Raw genomic sequence first — 16511 nt, 5'->3', positions numbered from 1 at the left:
GCTCGTCAGAAGACAAACCACTGAGTCCAAGACAGCCGCCTCTGTGAGTAGTCCCACTGGAATTCTTGTTGGCACCTCCGCCACTACTTACAGGTCCTATCTACTGCTTAATGCCCTAATGCTCCTTTTGACTGGGACTTATGCAGATGTCTAAATTCCTATGATGTCTTGTTGGCTGATCCCGAGTGTGTTATTGATGTTATCCATATGTTGGAACCTGTTGAAACATCCTTAACTGTTCTTAGCCTACATGCTGTTTCCTCCCGAAGATCATCTTCCCCTTATCTGGGTCAAAAACAATTAGGCTCCCAGGAGGCCTTTACGCCATTAACACTATATATAGCTTCTTCCCTTTTTTTCTCTCTCTCTTAGGCCCGGACTGATTTGCGATGAGCTGAATGTTGGGCCCTCTCGGCCTACTGGAAAGTATTAAGGTTAATGTCCCTTGCTCAGGTAACGAACTATATCCGTGACCCACCCACCAGCCGGGTCAAGCCTAAGAATACCCATGTGTGAGCTGACATTGCTTAGATAGTTGTTTTGCTCTCCAGTTATGCTTTATCATTACTTATGTGCGATGAGTAACACTTAGGCTTTTCGCAACACTGGCACCTAACGTATATTTGAATGGATCTGACACTACTGTGGTAATGCTGCATACATGATGGTTGGAAGACTGTCGTCTGATTCGTGTGACCTATGGCAAATTATGGGCCACACAAATCTGTGGATGAGAGGGAAGGTCCTCCTTATGAACCGACAGCATAACAGGGTTATGTTAAGAGAGATGTCAGAGCTCCTCTCAGGGACCGATCTTAGTCCCCTTTTGGCAATAAGTCCTCTGGGGTCTTGGGATTGGCTACTCCAGTTCCTCATGCTCCTGTGAGCCCTGACATCTCTGCTTGCAGCACCTTCATGGAAGCGTTCGGACGCGTTGGCTCAGCTTGTGGTCTCTCACAGCTATGTGGCAAAATATAACATATAAAATGTAATGTATGCAAGTTATGGGAAAAAGTGAGCTGAACTTCGGACAGCTAAGGGGGCATCCCGGCTAGACCCCAGTCTAGTGGCACGGAGGTCATTGCCCTTTAGCACATACCTCTCTACTGAGGAGAGCCAGAAGGAAACAGATCCTGTAGCAGTCCGAACTTCCTAGTCTTATCTACAGCATGCTCCTTTATCTCTACAGCTTAATAAGGGAGGACTAGGAATGGAACCTGTACTTACTAGAGAAATCTCCTTTCTGACCCTCCTCACTTGGACTTGCTAAAGCTGTTTTGTACGTAACTATTTGCTTGTAGGTTAGCCCTAGTTTGTCGGTACTATTTACTACTCCTGTGTTAGACCCCTATCCCACCTCAGAGTGGCAGGCTCCCCTTTGAAAGTTTTTGGCTTACCCTTCCTTTCCCAATATTACCCCTATCCTGTCCAATCAGGTGGAATAGCAGGCCTGTCTCCACCTCCGGAATTTATTCTGTGAGTGTTCCTCCCTCGTTCTCTTGAATCCCCCCCCCCTTTTTTTCCCTGAAAAACATAGCAGTGTCCTTGAAGAAGCACACTGGTTTAGGGCACAAATCCTTTTTATTCAAGAAACACACTTTAAATTGGGCTCAGCCCCACGCTTCCATAAGGACCGCTTTCACATTATCATGCCACCTGCCCTGACTCTAAGACTAAGGGAGTCTCCATACTGCTCTCTAAAGCGTTATTATTTGAAATTAAGGACCAACTGTTAGATCCAGAGGGTAGATTTATTTTCCTTAAGGGCTTGTGGAGAAATAGGCCTGTGACGTTAGCTAATGTATACTGCCCCAACTCCAGACAAGTCGCATTTCTGCGGGAGGTCATTGCGAAACTCTCGCTCTTTCAATCGGGTCATCTAAATTTAGGGGGTGACTTTAACGTACTTCTAGATCCCCTAACAGATACTTCAACTGGCACTTCCCCCCCTACCCTCCACCAAATTAAGCTCCAGCTTGCATCCCTGACGTTATATGACACCTGGAGGACCCTTTACCCCAGAGACAGAGACTACACTTTCTCCCCCCCCCCCCGCCGCCCGTATAATCGGTGCTCAAGACTATGGGGTATGGGTGTAGCGCTATTAAAAAGAGAAAATAATAATAATGCAAAAGTCCATATATTCAATAATAAGGAAAGTTCCAGATTTAATTAATTCTGAATCAGTTCATGAGTACTCTTGGTTAAGATGAAAAAGGAAAGAACCCATCACCAACACCGAAAAACACTGACCCTTACCGTCAGCAAATGGGTTCAACAGCACAACACTAGTAGATGGTGTCCACGTTTCCTCACAAACATAAGAAACTCCCCTCGGTGCCTAGAAATCCTCACTCCACTGATTGACCCAGAATTATGAATATGCCTTTTACCAGGATGGTTTAGCAATAGAAGTGCACTCCAAACATATAGCACAATAGTCATATATGCAAGGGAATAAGAAAGAACAAACTCATTGCGCAGACATCCCAAGCAAGGACAACTTTATTCATCATAAAATCCCAAATACAAACTCACATGTGAAAAATAAATGTAAGGCAGAAAAGGAAAACGACCAGCGCTTCCTACCAATAAGATGGCCGCCGCTCCTCCGTCCTCTCCAATGTGTCACTCGTCCCTTTGCTCCGCCCGACGTTTCATCACAAACGTGCATCATCAGGGGCGTGGTCGTGACGTGTGACGTTCGGATGTTTATATAGGGAACGGATGCAGAGACAATCTGGAAATTACATGCGTTCCAAAGGGCGGAAAATACTATCTCCTTGTAATTGGAACGCACTAACTGGAACACAAACTCAAAATTAAAATCCTATATGTGCTTCACACACAGGAAATAACCATCATCCATACCAAGGAATGCGCTATACAGGGTTATAGGGAACAGAAAAAAATGGCCTAACCTAATAAACCTTGAATGCGTACCAGAGGACAAATTCAACTCCCCTGCAGGCACTAAAACACAAACAGGCTACAATTAATGTGGGAAGTAATAAAAATTAAAAATTAAACCACATCAACAAAAATTTAATAAAAACTTCACGTGACTAAAAAGTAATGCAGACACAAGCCCATTAATTATTAATAAAAATATAACAATAATTATGGCAATAAAAACAGGAAATATATATATAATATATTCCCAACGGAATAAAAAATACCAAAAAATATTATATAATAAATATAATAGAAATGGTACTTGAGCTGATGGGAAAGGAAATCTCGCACATGTAGGGACTTAAGGAACAGCAACTTCTCATGGTAGGATTAAACATCAATGGTAAATAACAAACAACATTTATATAGTACAGGGTACGATCATTTAAATAAAAAATACAATAAAAATACAATAAAAAAATACTAAAATATTTGGAACGCACGTAATTTCCAGGTTGTCTCTGCATCTGTTCCCTATATAAACATCCGAACGTCACAACCATGCCCCTGATGATGCACGTTTGTGACGAAACGTCGGGCAGAGCAAAGGGATGAGTGACGCATTGGAGAGGACGGAGGAGCGGTGGCCATCTTATTGGTAGGAAGCGCTGGTCGCTTTCCTTTTCATGTGAGTTTGTATTCAGGATTTTATGATGAATAAAGTTGTCCTTGCTTGGGATGTCTGCGCAATGAGTTTGTTCTTTCTTATTCCCTTGCATATATGACTATTGTGCTATATGTTTGGGGTGCACTTCTATTGCTAAACCATCCTGGTAAAAGGCATAATCATAATTCTGGGTCAATCAGTGGAGTGAGGATTTCTAGGCACCAAGGGGAGTTTCTTATGTTTGTGAGGAAACGTGGACATCATCTACTAGTGTTGTGCTGTTTAACCCATTTGCTGACGGTAAGGGTCAGTGTTTTTGGGTGTTGGTGATGGGTTCTTTCCTTTTTCATCTTAACCAAGAGTCCTCATGAACTGATTCAGAATTAATTAAATCTGGAACTTTCCTTATTATTGAATATATGGACTTTTGCATTATTATTATTTTCTCTTTTTAATAATGCTACACCTATACCCCATATTTTTGTTATTGCACCAAACAATATTGTGTTAGCAGCTTTTATTTACTATTCTTTGTTAGCGCAACAAATCTGTTTTGTATATGGTACTCAAGACTAGATTACCTATTAATAACACAAGCAGACTTATCTTATCGCCATAGCGCATCTATCGAGAGCATGACGTTGTCTGATCATCACCCTATCACAATTACCTTGTTATTTCCTGATGTGGTCACCTCCACCAAACTTTGGAAACTAAATGGGTCTCTTCTCGCGGACCCTGGAGACCTAGAAAATCTTAGACAAGAGATAGGGGCCTTCTTCACCCACAATGATACGCCGGAAGTCTCTCCCATGACACAATGTGAGGCGCACAAATATGTCATAGGCCAGTTGCTTGCTGCCTCAGCACAGAGAAAAAAGGAACGTCAAACCTTGGTGTTAGAATTGTCCGATAAAATATGTACCTTGGAGGCTCAGCACAAACTCACATTAGCACTTAAAATATCACAGGAAATGGTGGAAACGCATGCACTTCTACTAGAAGAACTTTTCAAAAGGGCACGCCGCCGTAATGTCTTATCCCAAAAATTGTTCTATGAACTAAAAATCGCAGAGGTGATCAAATACCACCAAAAGAAAGCTCTATTTGTGGAAAAAAAAGGACGCAAATTTTGTTTGGGTGGAGCATTGCATGACCGCGCAATTACCAGTTAAAGCGACACAGTACCAAATTGTAAAAAGTGCTCTGGTCAGGAAGGGGGTAAAACCTTCTGGGGCTGAAGTGGTTAATAGGCTGCCTTACACATGACAGCAAAATAGCATATGGGCCATTTTAGTGTGTTATGGTTTGCACATTTTTTATTGCGTGTTTGGTGCACATTTTTGCACAAATTGCGCATTTGCTTCCGTGTTTCGGGTGCCATTAACAATTAATGGCACCAAATGCACAGCTAGTTCATTTTAGGTGTATAAAGGTGGCCTTACACTGTACAATCTCCTTTAGATTTACCAATACTATATAATAGGACGACACACCTATCTATCCAATCCGACAGGTCACTACATAGTTGATGGCAGATCTAAAGGAGATTGTACAATCAGATTGTATGGTGAGCTTTACAGACTTCCAGGGGCACACTTCTGTTTTCAGTACTACAGCTCTGCTCCACATCCGTTGTTATGTGATCACTCAGCTTCTGCACACTCTGATCAATAAACAATCTATGCAAAAAGAAGGTAGTAAACAATTGATCAGTAGAGGAACACACTGGTTGTGTATTCAGGAAGAACAGTGCTCACTGACAATGATTGCAGGTGAGTACAGCGTTGGGCAGGAGCAATCACGTGAAGGGGGAGGGGGGCAGTTTTTGCTGTTCCAAATAACAGGAAGTAATGGAGGAGTTTTCTATACCTCGAGGTTGAGGTAAGGATATACCCTAGAATATAATATAAAGAAAGCTTTTTCTTTTCTGTAACGGAGGTACATTAATGGTATATTGGTACATAGGGAAGCTGGAATTTATAGGGAAATGAACTTAGCCTTTAAACTGTGCTGAATGAAATCAGTTGCTTTCAGGGGCCTGTAGTACTAAAGGAACTGAACAAAAGCACGGATAAATCACAATGGTGCACTTGCTACATGTCCTTGGATAAACGCAAGAATATACTTTTGCATAGCTGCCATTATCACTGTATCTATCCAGTAAAACCATACACTGATGTTCAATTCGTACAGTGCTGTCCCAGTATGCCATTTACACTGAAGATCCAAGTAATGCTGCTTTCATGACTCTTAAGCAGTACATGTCAGCATTTTACCAATTAAACAAAAACCCGTAAAGCAATATCATGTGTAGTGTATTGAAAATTAAAAGTGTATTTTTAAAACAAAGATAAATACACATACAAAATATACAGTATCTCACAAAAGTGAGTACACCCCTCACATTTTTGTAAATATTTTAAGATATCTTTTCATGTGACAACACCAAAGAAATGACACTTTGCTACAATTTTCAGTCCCCTCAAAATAACTCAACACACAACCATTAATGTCTAAATGCTGGAAACAAAAGTGATTACACCCCTAAGTGAAAATGTCCAAATTGGGCCCAAAGTGTCAATATTTTGTGTGGCCACCATTGTCTTTCAGCACTGCCCTTAACCCTTATGGGCATGGAGTTCACCAGAGCTTCACAGTTTGCCACTGGAGTCCTCTTCCACTCCTCCATGAAGACATCACAGAGCTGGTGGATGTTAGAGACCTTGCGCTCCTCCACCTTCCGTTTGAGGATGCCCCAGAGATGCTCAATAGGGTTTATGTCTGGAGATATGCTTGGCCAGTCCATCACCTTTACCCTCAGCTTCTTTAGCAAGGCAGTGGTCGTCTTGGAGGTGTTTGGGGTCGTTATCATGTTGGAATACTGCCCTGCGGCCCAGTCTCCGATGGGAAGGGATCATGCTCAGGCTTCAGTATGTCACAGTACATGTTGGCATTCATGGTTGCCTCAATGAACTGTAGCTCCCCAGTGCCAGCAACACTCATGCAGCCCCAGATCATGACACTCCCACCACCATCTTTGACTGTAGGCAAGAAACACTTGTCTCTGTACTCCTCACCTGGTTGCCACCGCACAGGCTTGACATCATCTAAACCAAATAAGTTTATCTTGGTCTCATCAGACCACAAGACCTGGTTCCAGTAATCCATGTCCTTAGTCTGCTTGTCTTCAGCAAACTGTTTGCAGGCTTTCTTGTGCATCATCTTTAGAAGAGGCTTCCTTCTGGGACGACAGCCATGCAGACCAATTTGATGCAGTGTGGGGCGTATGGTCTGAGCATTGACAGGCTGACCCCCCCACCCCTTCAACCTCTGCAGAAATGCTAGCAGCACTCATTCATCTATTTCCCAAAGACAACCTCTGGATATGACGCTGAGCACATGCACTCAACTGCTTTGGTTGACCATGGCAAAGACTGTTCTGAGTGGAACCTGTCCTGTTAAACCACTGTATGGTCTTGGCCACCGTGCTGCAGCTCAGTTTCAGAGTGTTGGCAATCTTCTTATAGCCTAGGCCATCTTTATGTAGAGCAACAATTCTTTTTTTCAGATCCTCAGAGAATTCTTTGCCATTAGGTGCCATTTAGAACTTCCAGTGAATCAGTAGGAGAGAGAGAGCGATAACACCAAATTTAACACACCTGTTCCCCATTCACACCTGAGACCTTGTAACACTAACGAGTCACATGACACCAGGGAAGGAATGTAAGGGAGGGAAGGTGTATTCACTTTTGTTGCCAGCGGTTTAGACATTAATGGCCTTGTGTTGAGTTAGTTTGAGGGAACAGTAAATTTACACTGTTATACAAGCTGTACACTCACTACTTTACATTGTAGCAAAGTGTCATTTCTTCAGTGTTGTCACATGAAAAGGTTTAATAAAATATTTTCAAAAAGTGAGGGGTGTACTCACTTTTGTGAGATACTGTATATATAGTTATTTAAAAAAACATATAAACTTACCGCAATGTAAAAAAGATAACTGAAATCAAATTAAATCAAACCTTGTTTTTTTCCCTGCATGCAGTAAAATAGATTGAAGCAGATATCCTCATTCAAATTTGATCAGACCCCATTCACATACACTAGTTGCAGCAAAAGTCGGTTAGAGTTATGCCGTTCTCTAAAATCCTGGATTGCTTTTTTTTGGTCAATAGTCCTGGAATCCCTGCGCATTTTTCACTCTTTACATGGGAGTACTAGATTAGGTATTTATTAGATAGGAATTCCAACTAAGTTGGGTAAGTAATTGTGGCTTGTCTTTTAACATAAGTAGGTCCTCCTGAAGAAGCCATTTTTGGCGAAAAGTGTAGAGATCAAGACTTGCTATTGGATCCCTCATATCATCCAGCCCAGTACACTTTATTTGTAAGCTATCACCTATGTGGAGTTACACATGTTGTATATATTTATGGGCTAGATCTGTATGTGTTTAATGCAAAGTTAGCCCATATGGAAACACATAACTCTATTACTTTATTCAGGGGTTGTTAGTGGCAACCTAAGTCCTTCCTTTTCTTCTTTTTTGTTTTTCTCTCTTGGTCAATAGGAGACAACATTTTTATGTTCTGTATTAAAATGGAACTACAGCAGAACTAAATACTCGTCAGTGCCAACATCTTCTCCCCCACTTTTTCTGGGGTCTTGATTGGCCAGAAAGGCATGTGCACAGGAGTTCATGCATTCCAGCACCAAGGTGTGCCAAGAATGTATTCTGAGCTGGGAATCCACAGCTAAGCATGCATTCAAAAGAAGATTTCAAATGAGCAGGTAAGTTTGTTTTATCGCAGAGGAGATACAACATGTCTCGTCTGCAATAAAGAGCCTGTCTGCTCACAGTTTTTCTTTTCTTACTTTAGTTCTACTTTAACACTTCTTAAATAACAAATTATTGGTTCTTTTTTTGTAGCCTTGCTGTGTTTGTTTTTACTAACCATAGTAACAAATAGAACTTTTCCAAATGTAGAATTTGTTTAGCTGCAACAAATAATGACTTTTTTAAGCTAGGCTCTAATATAGAACTATACAAAACATGATACAAACCTCCTTTCCCGAAACATACAGGGCAGCATTCTCCTGGAGCCACTACTCCCACTTCTCCTTCATTGCAGTGCGTCTTGGGACAAGGTTTGGAGGCACATGATACCTTGCCATGCTTACATGTACACATAGTGCACTTGGATTGTGCCCACTGGGTGCCATGCTGCAACAACAATAACACAAAGTATAATTAGCATTTGTAGCAGGTGGAATATTTTAAATCATCTTGCATACAAATACCAAGCTCTGGTGTCATAGTAACCTAAAAGGTTTAAAAGTAACATACAAAACCAAACCTCTAGATGCATTAGCACTAAAAGACACGCTAGATTAAATCAGTTTTGAATAAATAGCTTCCATAGAGCTGCCGAATGATTTTATCTGCTAGAATTCACAAGATTCTTTAGTATCAGTTTACTATGGTCCATTTTCATGTCTCAAATGAAAAGTCTGATCCTTCCACTCAAAGTCACAGAAAGGATTGACCAATTCAACATGTTAATATCTGTTTTATGTAGATATTATTTCCTCACTAACTTCAAACATAATTCAGAGAATGCAGATGGTGCACTAAACCTCCTGCCATTGTAGTATAAAAAATGAAACTCAGGTCTGTATTTTCCAAAATGGTACTCATGGGCCAATGCCAAGGGCAGCAGGGATACAAATGGCAGCACCTTTTCTTTCCACTTCTGTAACCTCTGGTGATGCAATGCCGAATTAGGGTAGAACTAAAGGCAAAACATTTTTTTTTTTAATTTTGGCTAGCATAAGACAGGGTTACAACCCCTTTTAGTTTTCTTTTTTACAACCTGTTTTTCACATCCTGTCCCATAGCCACAACAGGAAGTTAGAGGAAGTCCTTCCAAAGTACGGGAAATCCTTGGTTGTCATCAAGGTTACCAGAACTAGTGTACCCATTAGAAGATTTCCCTGCTATTCCTGTTCTATTCCTGTTCTATTACATTCACTCTCTGTGATAACTGTCACCACAAATAGAGAGGGTGAAACTGGGGACACAGACAGAAAAAAACCTTTTGTACGAGGGGCGTTCCAAGTGTTCACAGCCTGACGTGGAAGGAGTGACCACATAGACATGAAACTTTATCACTGCATCAAGCCACTCTTCCAGATGTTTGGCACTAAATATGGTTTCCGTGTGCAATGTTGGCAATTTCTGTAATTGAGTTGAAGATGGAGCAAGTGAAGATTTGTCTGGTCATTAAATATTTGTTTCGGAAGGGCCTAACTCCTACAGGCAACTACAAGGGTATGCTTGAAACGTTGGGGAAGGATGCCCTATCCTACAGCACTGTTAAGAAGTGGGAATGGGATATCCTAAAGATGATCGCCGTTCTATCACACCTACGGATGTGACCACACAGAAAATATTAACCACGTGCACGATGAGGTAATGGTAAATCGCCAAGTTGACAATCCGGACAATTGCTAGGGTAACAGAGACAACAAAAAACACAGTTCAGTACATCTTCACCTGAAATCTTGATATGCACAAGTGTTCTGCCCAATGGGTCCCACAATTGTTAAGGTTGACTCGGCTGGGCAAATCGACATTACCTTACGTTGCTTTGCCTTTTGGCCACTAGGGGCATGCCCGATGCGAGTGCTCGGCGGGTGCGATGACTGCTGGGCACCCGCGATCACTCGTGGCAGACCGAGAACCGGGATCTGTGTGTGTAAACACACAAATCCCGGTTCTCTCAGGGGAGTAGAGACAGATCGTGTGTTCATACTAAGTATGAACACAGATCTCTCTCTCTCCTCCTAGACAGTCCCATCCCCTCACAGTTAGAACACACACTAGGGAACACAGTTTACCCCTTGATCGCCCCCTAGTGTTAACCCCTTCCCTGCCAGTGGCATTTTCACAGTAATCAGTGCATTATTATAGCACTGATCACTGTATAATTGTCAATGGTCCCAAAAATGTGTCAAAAATGTCCAAATTGTCAGCCGCAATATCGCAGTCCCGATAAAAAAAATCACAGAACACTGCCATTACTAGTAAAAAAAATAAATAATAAAAATGCCATAAATCTATCCCCTATTTTGTAGACACTATAACTTTTGCGCAAACCAATCAATATACGCTTATTGTGATTTTTTTTTACAAAAAATATGTAGAAGAATACATATCGGCCTTTTTGTTTATAGCGCAAAAAATAAAAACCGCAGAGGTGATCAAATACCACCAAAAGAAATCTCTATATGTGGGAAAAAAGGACGTCAATTTTGTTCGGGTACAGCGTCGCATGACGGCGCAATTGCCAGTTAAAGCGATGCAGTGCCTTATCACAAAAAATGGCCTGGTCCCTGAGCAGCCAAATCTTCTGGGGCTGACGTGGTTAAAAACGCACGAGACTCACAACATCCAGGGATAATCTGTAGCTGTTTAGGAGAGATCTAGGGAACTTTTGTGCTAGGTTTGTGACTTTGAATGAAACTTGGGTCCACCACTTTTAACCTGAGAGCAAATCTCAACTGAAACAGTAGAAACACACCTTCTCCCCTACACCGAAGAAGGCTTGGAATTTCACATCTGCAGCTAAAGTGATGGCAACAGTGTTCTGGGATTCTGAGGGTGTGCTGCTCATCAATTACTTTCAGAAAGGACAGACTATAAATCGGCAACTACAATGCAACCTGGATTCATCCTTTGCATGTTGCCATCAAGGTGAAATGTTGTAGTATGCTCTAGAAGTCTTGTTCCATCAGGACGATATGCCTCCACACTGATCTGCTTTGGTATTGGCTGCCCTTCTTCTTGCTTTTTTCTGGTTACCCTTCCATCACAGTCATCATATCTCGCAATATCAGACTACCACCCATTCCCAAAACTGAAAATGGAATTGTCGGGTGTTCATTTCACCAGTGAGGATGACTACTTTTTGGATGACCACACTTCAGGTTTTTTTTTTTTTTAACAAGAATCAGAGCACTGACGCACTGGAGTATGTAAACATGTTTGGTAAAGTATGATTAAAAATGTAGGAGTTAAAGTGATTGGCCTCGTTCGCATGGGTGTACGCAAGCATATGAGACAGTGTGAGTTTGGGGACACGCACAAGCACCCACACGAATATCAAACTGCGACTCAATTGATACTGGTGGTCAGGGCCAGGACAAGGAGGGGGGAGGCGGTGGGGGCTGCAGAGGGGCAGTTGCCCTGGGTGCAGTGTGGGAGAGGCGCCTGGTTCGGAGCACGCAGAGTAATCTCTCCACCACTCTATGCCCAACCTCTTTTGACTCTAAAGCCTCCTAAAAACTGAGCTGAAGCTGCGCCTGAACCTACTGCCTGTCAGCCCCTTCCCTATCTCCTGCTGGATCAGGGTTGTCATAGTAAGAGCAGAAGCAAGAGGGGGGTGGGGTAAACAAATCAACATTGCACTGCAGCCCCGATCATTGCTTGCCGTCCAGCAGTTACCAAAGCTCTGCCCAGGGCCGAATGAAGAAGTTAGAAGACGTCAGACTACATTCTTCAGTTGTGAATCTCAACTATTCTGCCTTCCACACTGTACAAATCTGTGCTGTAAACCTGCTCTGTGCCTCAGCAGGGCAGGTATAGTGAAAGTAAAAGTAAAATTCTTGAATATGTTAGGAATATACTGGGACTACATAGGTGTACTGTATTCCACAAAAACATTCATTACTGCCGGTTCACACTGCTGCGCTGTGAATTTGTTCTGTTTTCTTGTCCTGTGTGAGGTGCGATTTTACTGCAAATTTACCGCAATTTTAACGCGATTTTACAGCGAAATTCAGGAGTTGGTCATAGCTGCGATTGATGTTCTAGCCAATCGAATCATAATGGAAAAAAAAAAAGGTGTTAACTTCCTGTGTATTTCCTGTTTTTTGTGGAGAGTAGTGTGGTGGAATTCGCACATATCTGAACCAACAATGCGATTCCAGAACGATTTACATTGATGTCTATGGAGGCTAAATTCGCAACGCAACGCTGTAAACTCGCACAAGACCCTTTTTTTTATCGCATCGCATTCGTAGGGGAATCGCAACGCATGTATGTGAACGACGGTCATTGAAAACAATGACTTTGTGGATGACATGTGAATTTAGAATGTTTTTGACGCATCACATTCATTATGAACTCACATCAGTGTGAACCGGCACTTAATGTGTATGTAGCGATACCCCTGAAGGGGCTGCCTAAGTATGTTCAGTCCGTTACTCTGCCTCTCAACCCTAATAATAGCCTCAGCCCCCTCTGGCACACCTGGCAATAGTGTAAGTGCAATGACCAATGAGAAACACACACGTTATAATAAAACACAGAAATTGTCTTTACTGCAGTATTTCTGTGGAAGAATAACAAACAGTAACAATATATCAAGTAAACTAGAGATCAATAACTGAGATTTAAGAGCAATAGAGCTCTTAATCCTATATTCAAGCTTCTTTCAGGGGATTCCAAACCTGAGAATGTCCCCAAGAGCAGAGGCACACTTTAACAGTAAATAAAGCACAATATGGCACTTCAAATTTAGATTGGTTACCTCTACTCAGATTGGCTCTATGAGTCCAGGTAGGAGGAGAGCAGAGGGATGACTCACTGTGTCAGGCCTCTCTCTACTGTCACCTGACACCACAGGCCCAGCTTTACACACCTATTCAAGTCAGCAAGTAATGGCTTAACTCCATAGATAAACCGTCCCACACACCCAATACGTATGCAGAGCCCTGAACATGTGTGTGCGGATCTGTATTGGCCCTAACAGCTTCAGTCCTTTTTGAAGAAAAGATAAGCTTTGGTGTCTTCAGCTAGCCACTTTTGTTGGTGCACTTTAACTCCTGAGTAGCAGGGCAAACAATATAACTGGCCCAGATTATCAAGTGAAACGGACAGGGTTTTGTTCAACAAGGTGAGAGGATAATGGTGTCTGTATACAATGTTCCAGAAATGGATAGCCTTATCCTTTATCCCTGTAGTACTATAAGTGTCACCAAGATGACTACCGGCAATGATGTTTGTATACAGTGTTCAAATAACTCTTTCTGTAATGCAGTCTCTGTTCCCTGCAGATGGGCAGAAATGCCCTCTCACCAAATCCTGCAATCAGGGCTCAAGCGAACGTCCTGGAACAGGCAGGCTTTCATGGTGACCCGACCGGTACCCTCACACAGGAACGGTTCACCGTTGGTGGTGATGCACATCGATATTCACCTGGGATCCCTCTTTCTCAGGCTGGACGTCTTGACTGACAGCGGAGGCCTGAATCGCGCAGGGAGATTATCTGAGAGACAGCACCTCTCTCTCAGGTCTAGTCTCTTTACTCCCTTCATGGCTGACTGAACTTTACCTCAGGACACAAAATGGAGTCTTTTACTTTCCTGTCAGAAAAGCCTGCTGGGATTTGTATTTTTCCCGGTATACCAGTCTATGGGGCCGTTTTGTGTGGGAACTGCATGTCCCAGAAACCATTCCAGCTCTCCCTGCAGTTCAGTACAATCTCCGCCATTGGCTTTTGTAACTGTGCCCTTAATTGGTATTCCTCTTCCAGCCAATAGGGGCACAAGAGAGGCCACTGAATGCACAGCTCTGTGTGTCAGCTCACATTACATTAACTCAGTGAAAACAACAAGAAGGGGGGGGGGATTCCCCCTTACAACTGCTAGCAGGCAGCTCTCCCTAACTCAAGCTGGAAAGCCTGTGTACATTGTTCAGGTCAGCTTGGCGGAATTGCGGGTTATGGAGTGAGACACCCGCTACATGTATTATTATTATTATACAGGATTTATATAACGCCAACAGTCAGCCTCTGGTAAACTTCCTTTTACCTAAAAATTAGGGATAACACAGAACAGTAACCAGTTCTAGTACTGTAAATACCTAAGTCTCATCAATATCTTTTTCATATACTCTAACATGTTTTCTGTTTTTTTATGATTAAACTAAAAAGTTAAAAAAGACAATAGTGTGCTAAAAGTACAGGGTTAAAAAACCCATCAGCAGTATTGGGTAGTGCTGGTTGGTAGTAATTAACAATGGCCTTTACTTCTCCAGCACGAATTGTGTGTTATGCCTCTATGATAAGAGAGAAGGTGACGTTTACAGTCACCTTACCCTTTCATTAAATTGGATACACTTTTCTTGACAGAAGGATTAATGGTCCTTGTGCTGGGCCTTCCGAAAGCTGCTGCATACAGACCTTAGCAGCATGAGGATAGCATTCACAGCAGTGATTAGGGCTGTTTCCATGACCTGCATGACAACCTCTGCAGCACTGTGCCAAGTTCCCAGCCTCACAGCTTCTGGGGCAAAGTGTTCATCTAAAGGTAGGTCATGTGGAAATAATGACTCTAACCTGCACCGACCTTATATCTGTGAGAGATAAAGAATGATGCCTCGCTAATCTCTCATATATTTCAGAGTTAGGCCTTTATAAAAATCTATCTCTCTGGCTTTAATATAAATATCACCACAGGCTGGACAATAATGAGGAGCGAACGCAGCATGAAAGCAAATGATCTAACCTTTAACTGTGATCCAAGGTCTCAGATTAAATATCATTTATAGAAACCAAATTATTAAAAGAAACAGCATATATGTGATATACAGTATAAATGAGTCTAGTCAATCATTTTAACCACCTCCACGCCTAACACATATACAGTATGCAGCATCCAGGAAAAGAGCTTTAAACCTGGGCACCGCAACTCAGGGACAAGGAACTACCCAAAGCCTTAGCTACTATATATATAAGGAACTGCTCACTGACACTACAAAGCTTCTCACATCCTGTCGTGCTGCCTGGACGCTGGTTTTCCCACAGCTTTACAATGATGACTAGGATGATGTCTGGAGCACCACATTTGCCAGACTAGTGTCACCTGATACAGTTCAAGTTTCCTCATAGGATATACTACACCCCCGCTAAATTAGCAAAGATTTTTCCTGTGCACCCCTCGAACTGTTGGAGGTGTCATGCACCTGTAGCAGATTTTTTGCAGATTTTTTGGCTCTGCCCGCACATCTGGCGGTTCTGGGTGGGTGTGATGGACTGTGTTAGGTCGATAACTACAATTGCTATTGCACCATCTATTGAAATTTGTTTGTTGTGCTTGGTGGACACATTAGCACCCAAAAATGTGATCCATACTCTACTCACATTGCTCCTGTACTATGCTCGTAAAGTGATTATCTTATCTTTGAAGAAACTGCTGGCTCCTACCCTCATGGCCTGGAAGGCATTGATTAACAAGGCTCTACAGCTGTATGTAGTACTACATATCTCAGTAGAGGGGTACCAGATAAGTTTAAAAAGGTGTGGGGTGGCTGGATAGATGACAATTCAACTGCATCAGATTAATTGCCTCCTGGTGAATAGATGAACTATGTGGTGGGTAGTGAGGCTTGTGTAAGCCTAGATGGGAACCTATAACCTCTTTTACTACTGCTATTTGGGGATATCATACTGCATATAATGATTGTACATTGTATATGTCCTCCCCCTTCCCCTCTTTTTCCCCTTTACTAGGGTTTAATATGGAAGGATTTCTGATGTCTGTTATTATTATTTGGTATGGGAGTTGCATTGTACACTGGTGCTGGGAATTGTAGTGCTGAATGTTTATTATGTTCAATGTTTGTATGTATCCTTTTCTATGTTTAAAAAACCTTTAATTAAAAAAAAATCTGGGCACCGCATACATGTGTACTAGTGTTTGTGCTGGATTAAGCGCTCGCTCGCGCACTCCCAGCACAGAGGCCAGACTATCGCCCCTGGGTCTCTACTAACGATCGGGACCTGGGGAACCATATCCCGATCACATGATCACTGTGATAACCCCTAATTGGCTCACAGTGATCCTTCACTCTCTAGCCCAAAAACTCTGTGCTGTTTTTGCTTTG

General features: G+C 42.3%; 1 protein-coding gene across 1 annotated transcript in view; it reads right to left on the bottom strand.

The window, feature by feature from the left end:
- The window catches only part of FRAS1 (Fraser extracellular matrix complex subunit 1), an 830295-nt gene that overhangs the window by 558097 nt on the left and 255687 nt on the right, over positions 1-16511 (bottom strand). The window contains exon 5 of the mRNA XM_073597432.1: positions 8627-8786. Within this exon, the coding sequence (XP_073453533.1) occupies positions 8627-8786 (160 nt within the window). The remainder of the gene's footprint in view (positions 1-8626; positions 8787-16511) is intronic.

The sequence above is a fragment of the Aquarana catesbeiana genome, linkage group LG01 (assembly GCF_042186555.1).
Source record: "Aquarana catesbeiana isolate 2022-GZ linkage group LG01, ASM4218655v1, whole genome shotgun sequence".
NCBI classification, from domain to species: domain Eukaryota; kingdom Metazoa; phylum Chordata; class Amphibia; order Anura; family Ranidae; genus Aquarana; species Aquarana catesbeiana.
This window is presented reverse-complemented; position numbering and strand designations above follow the sequence as displayed.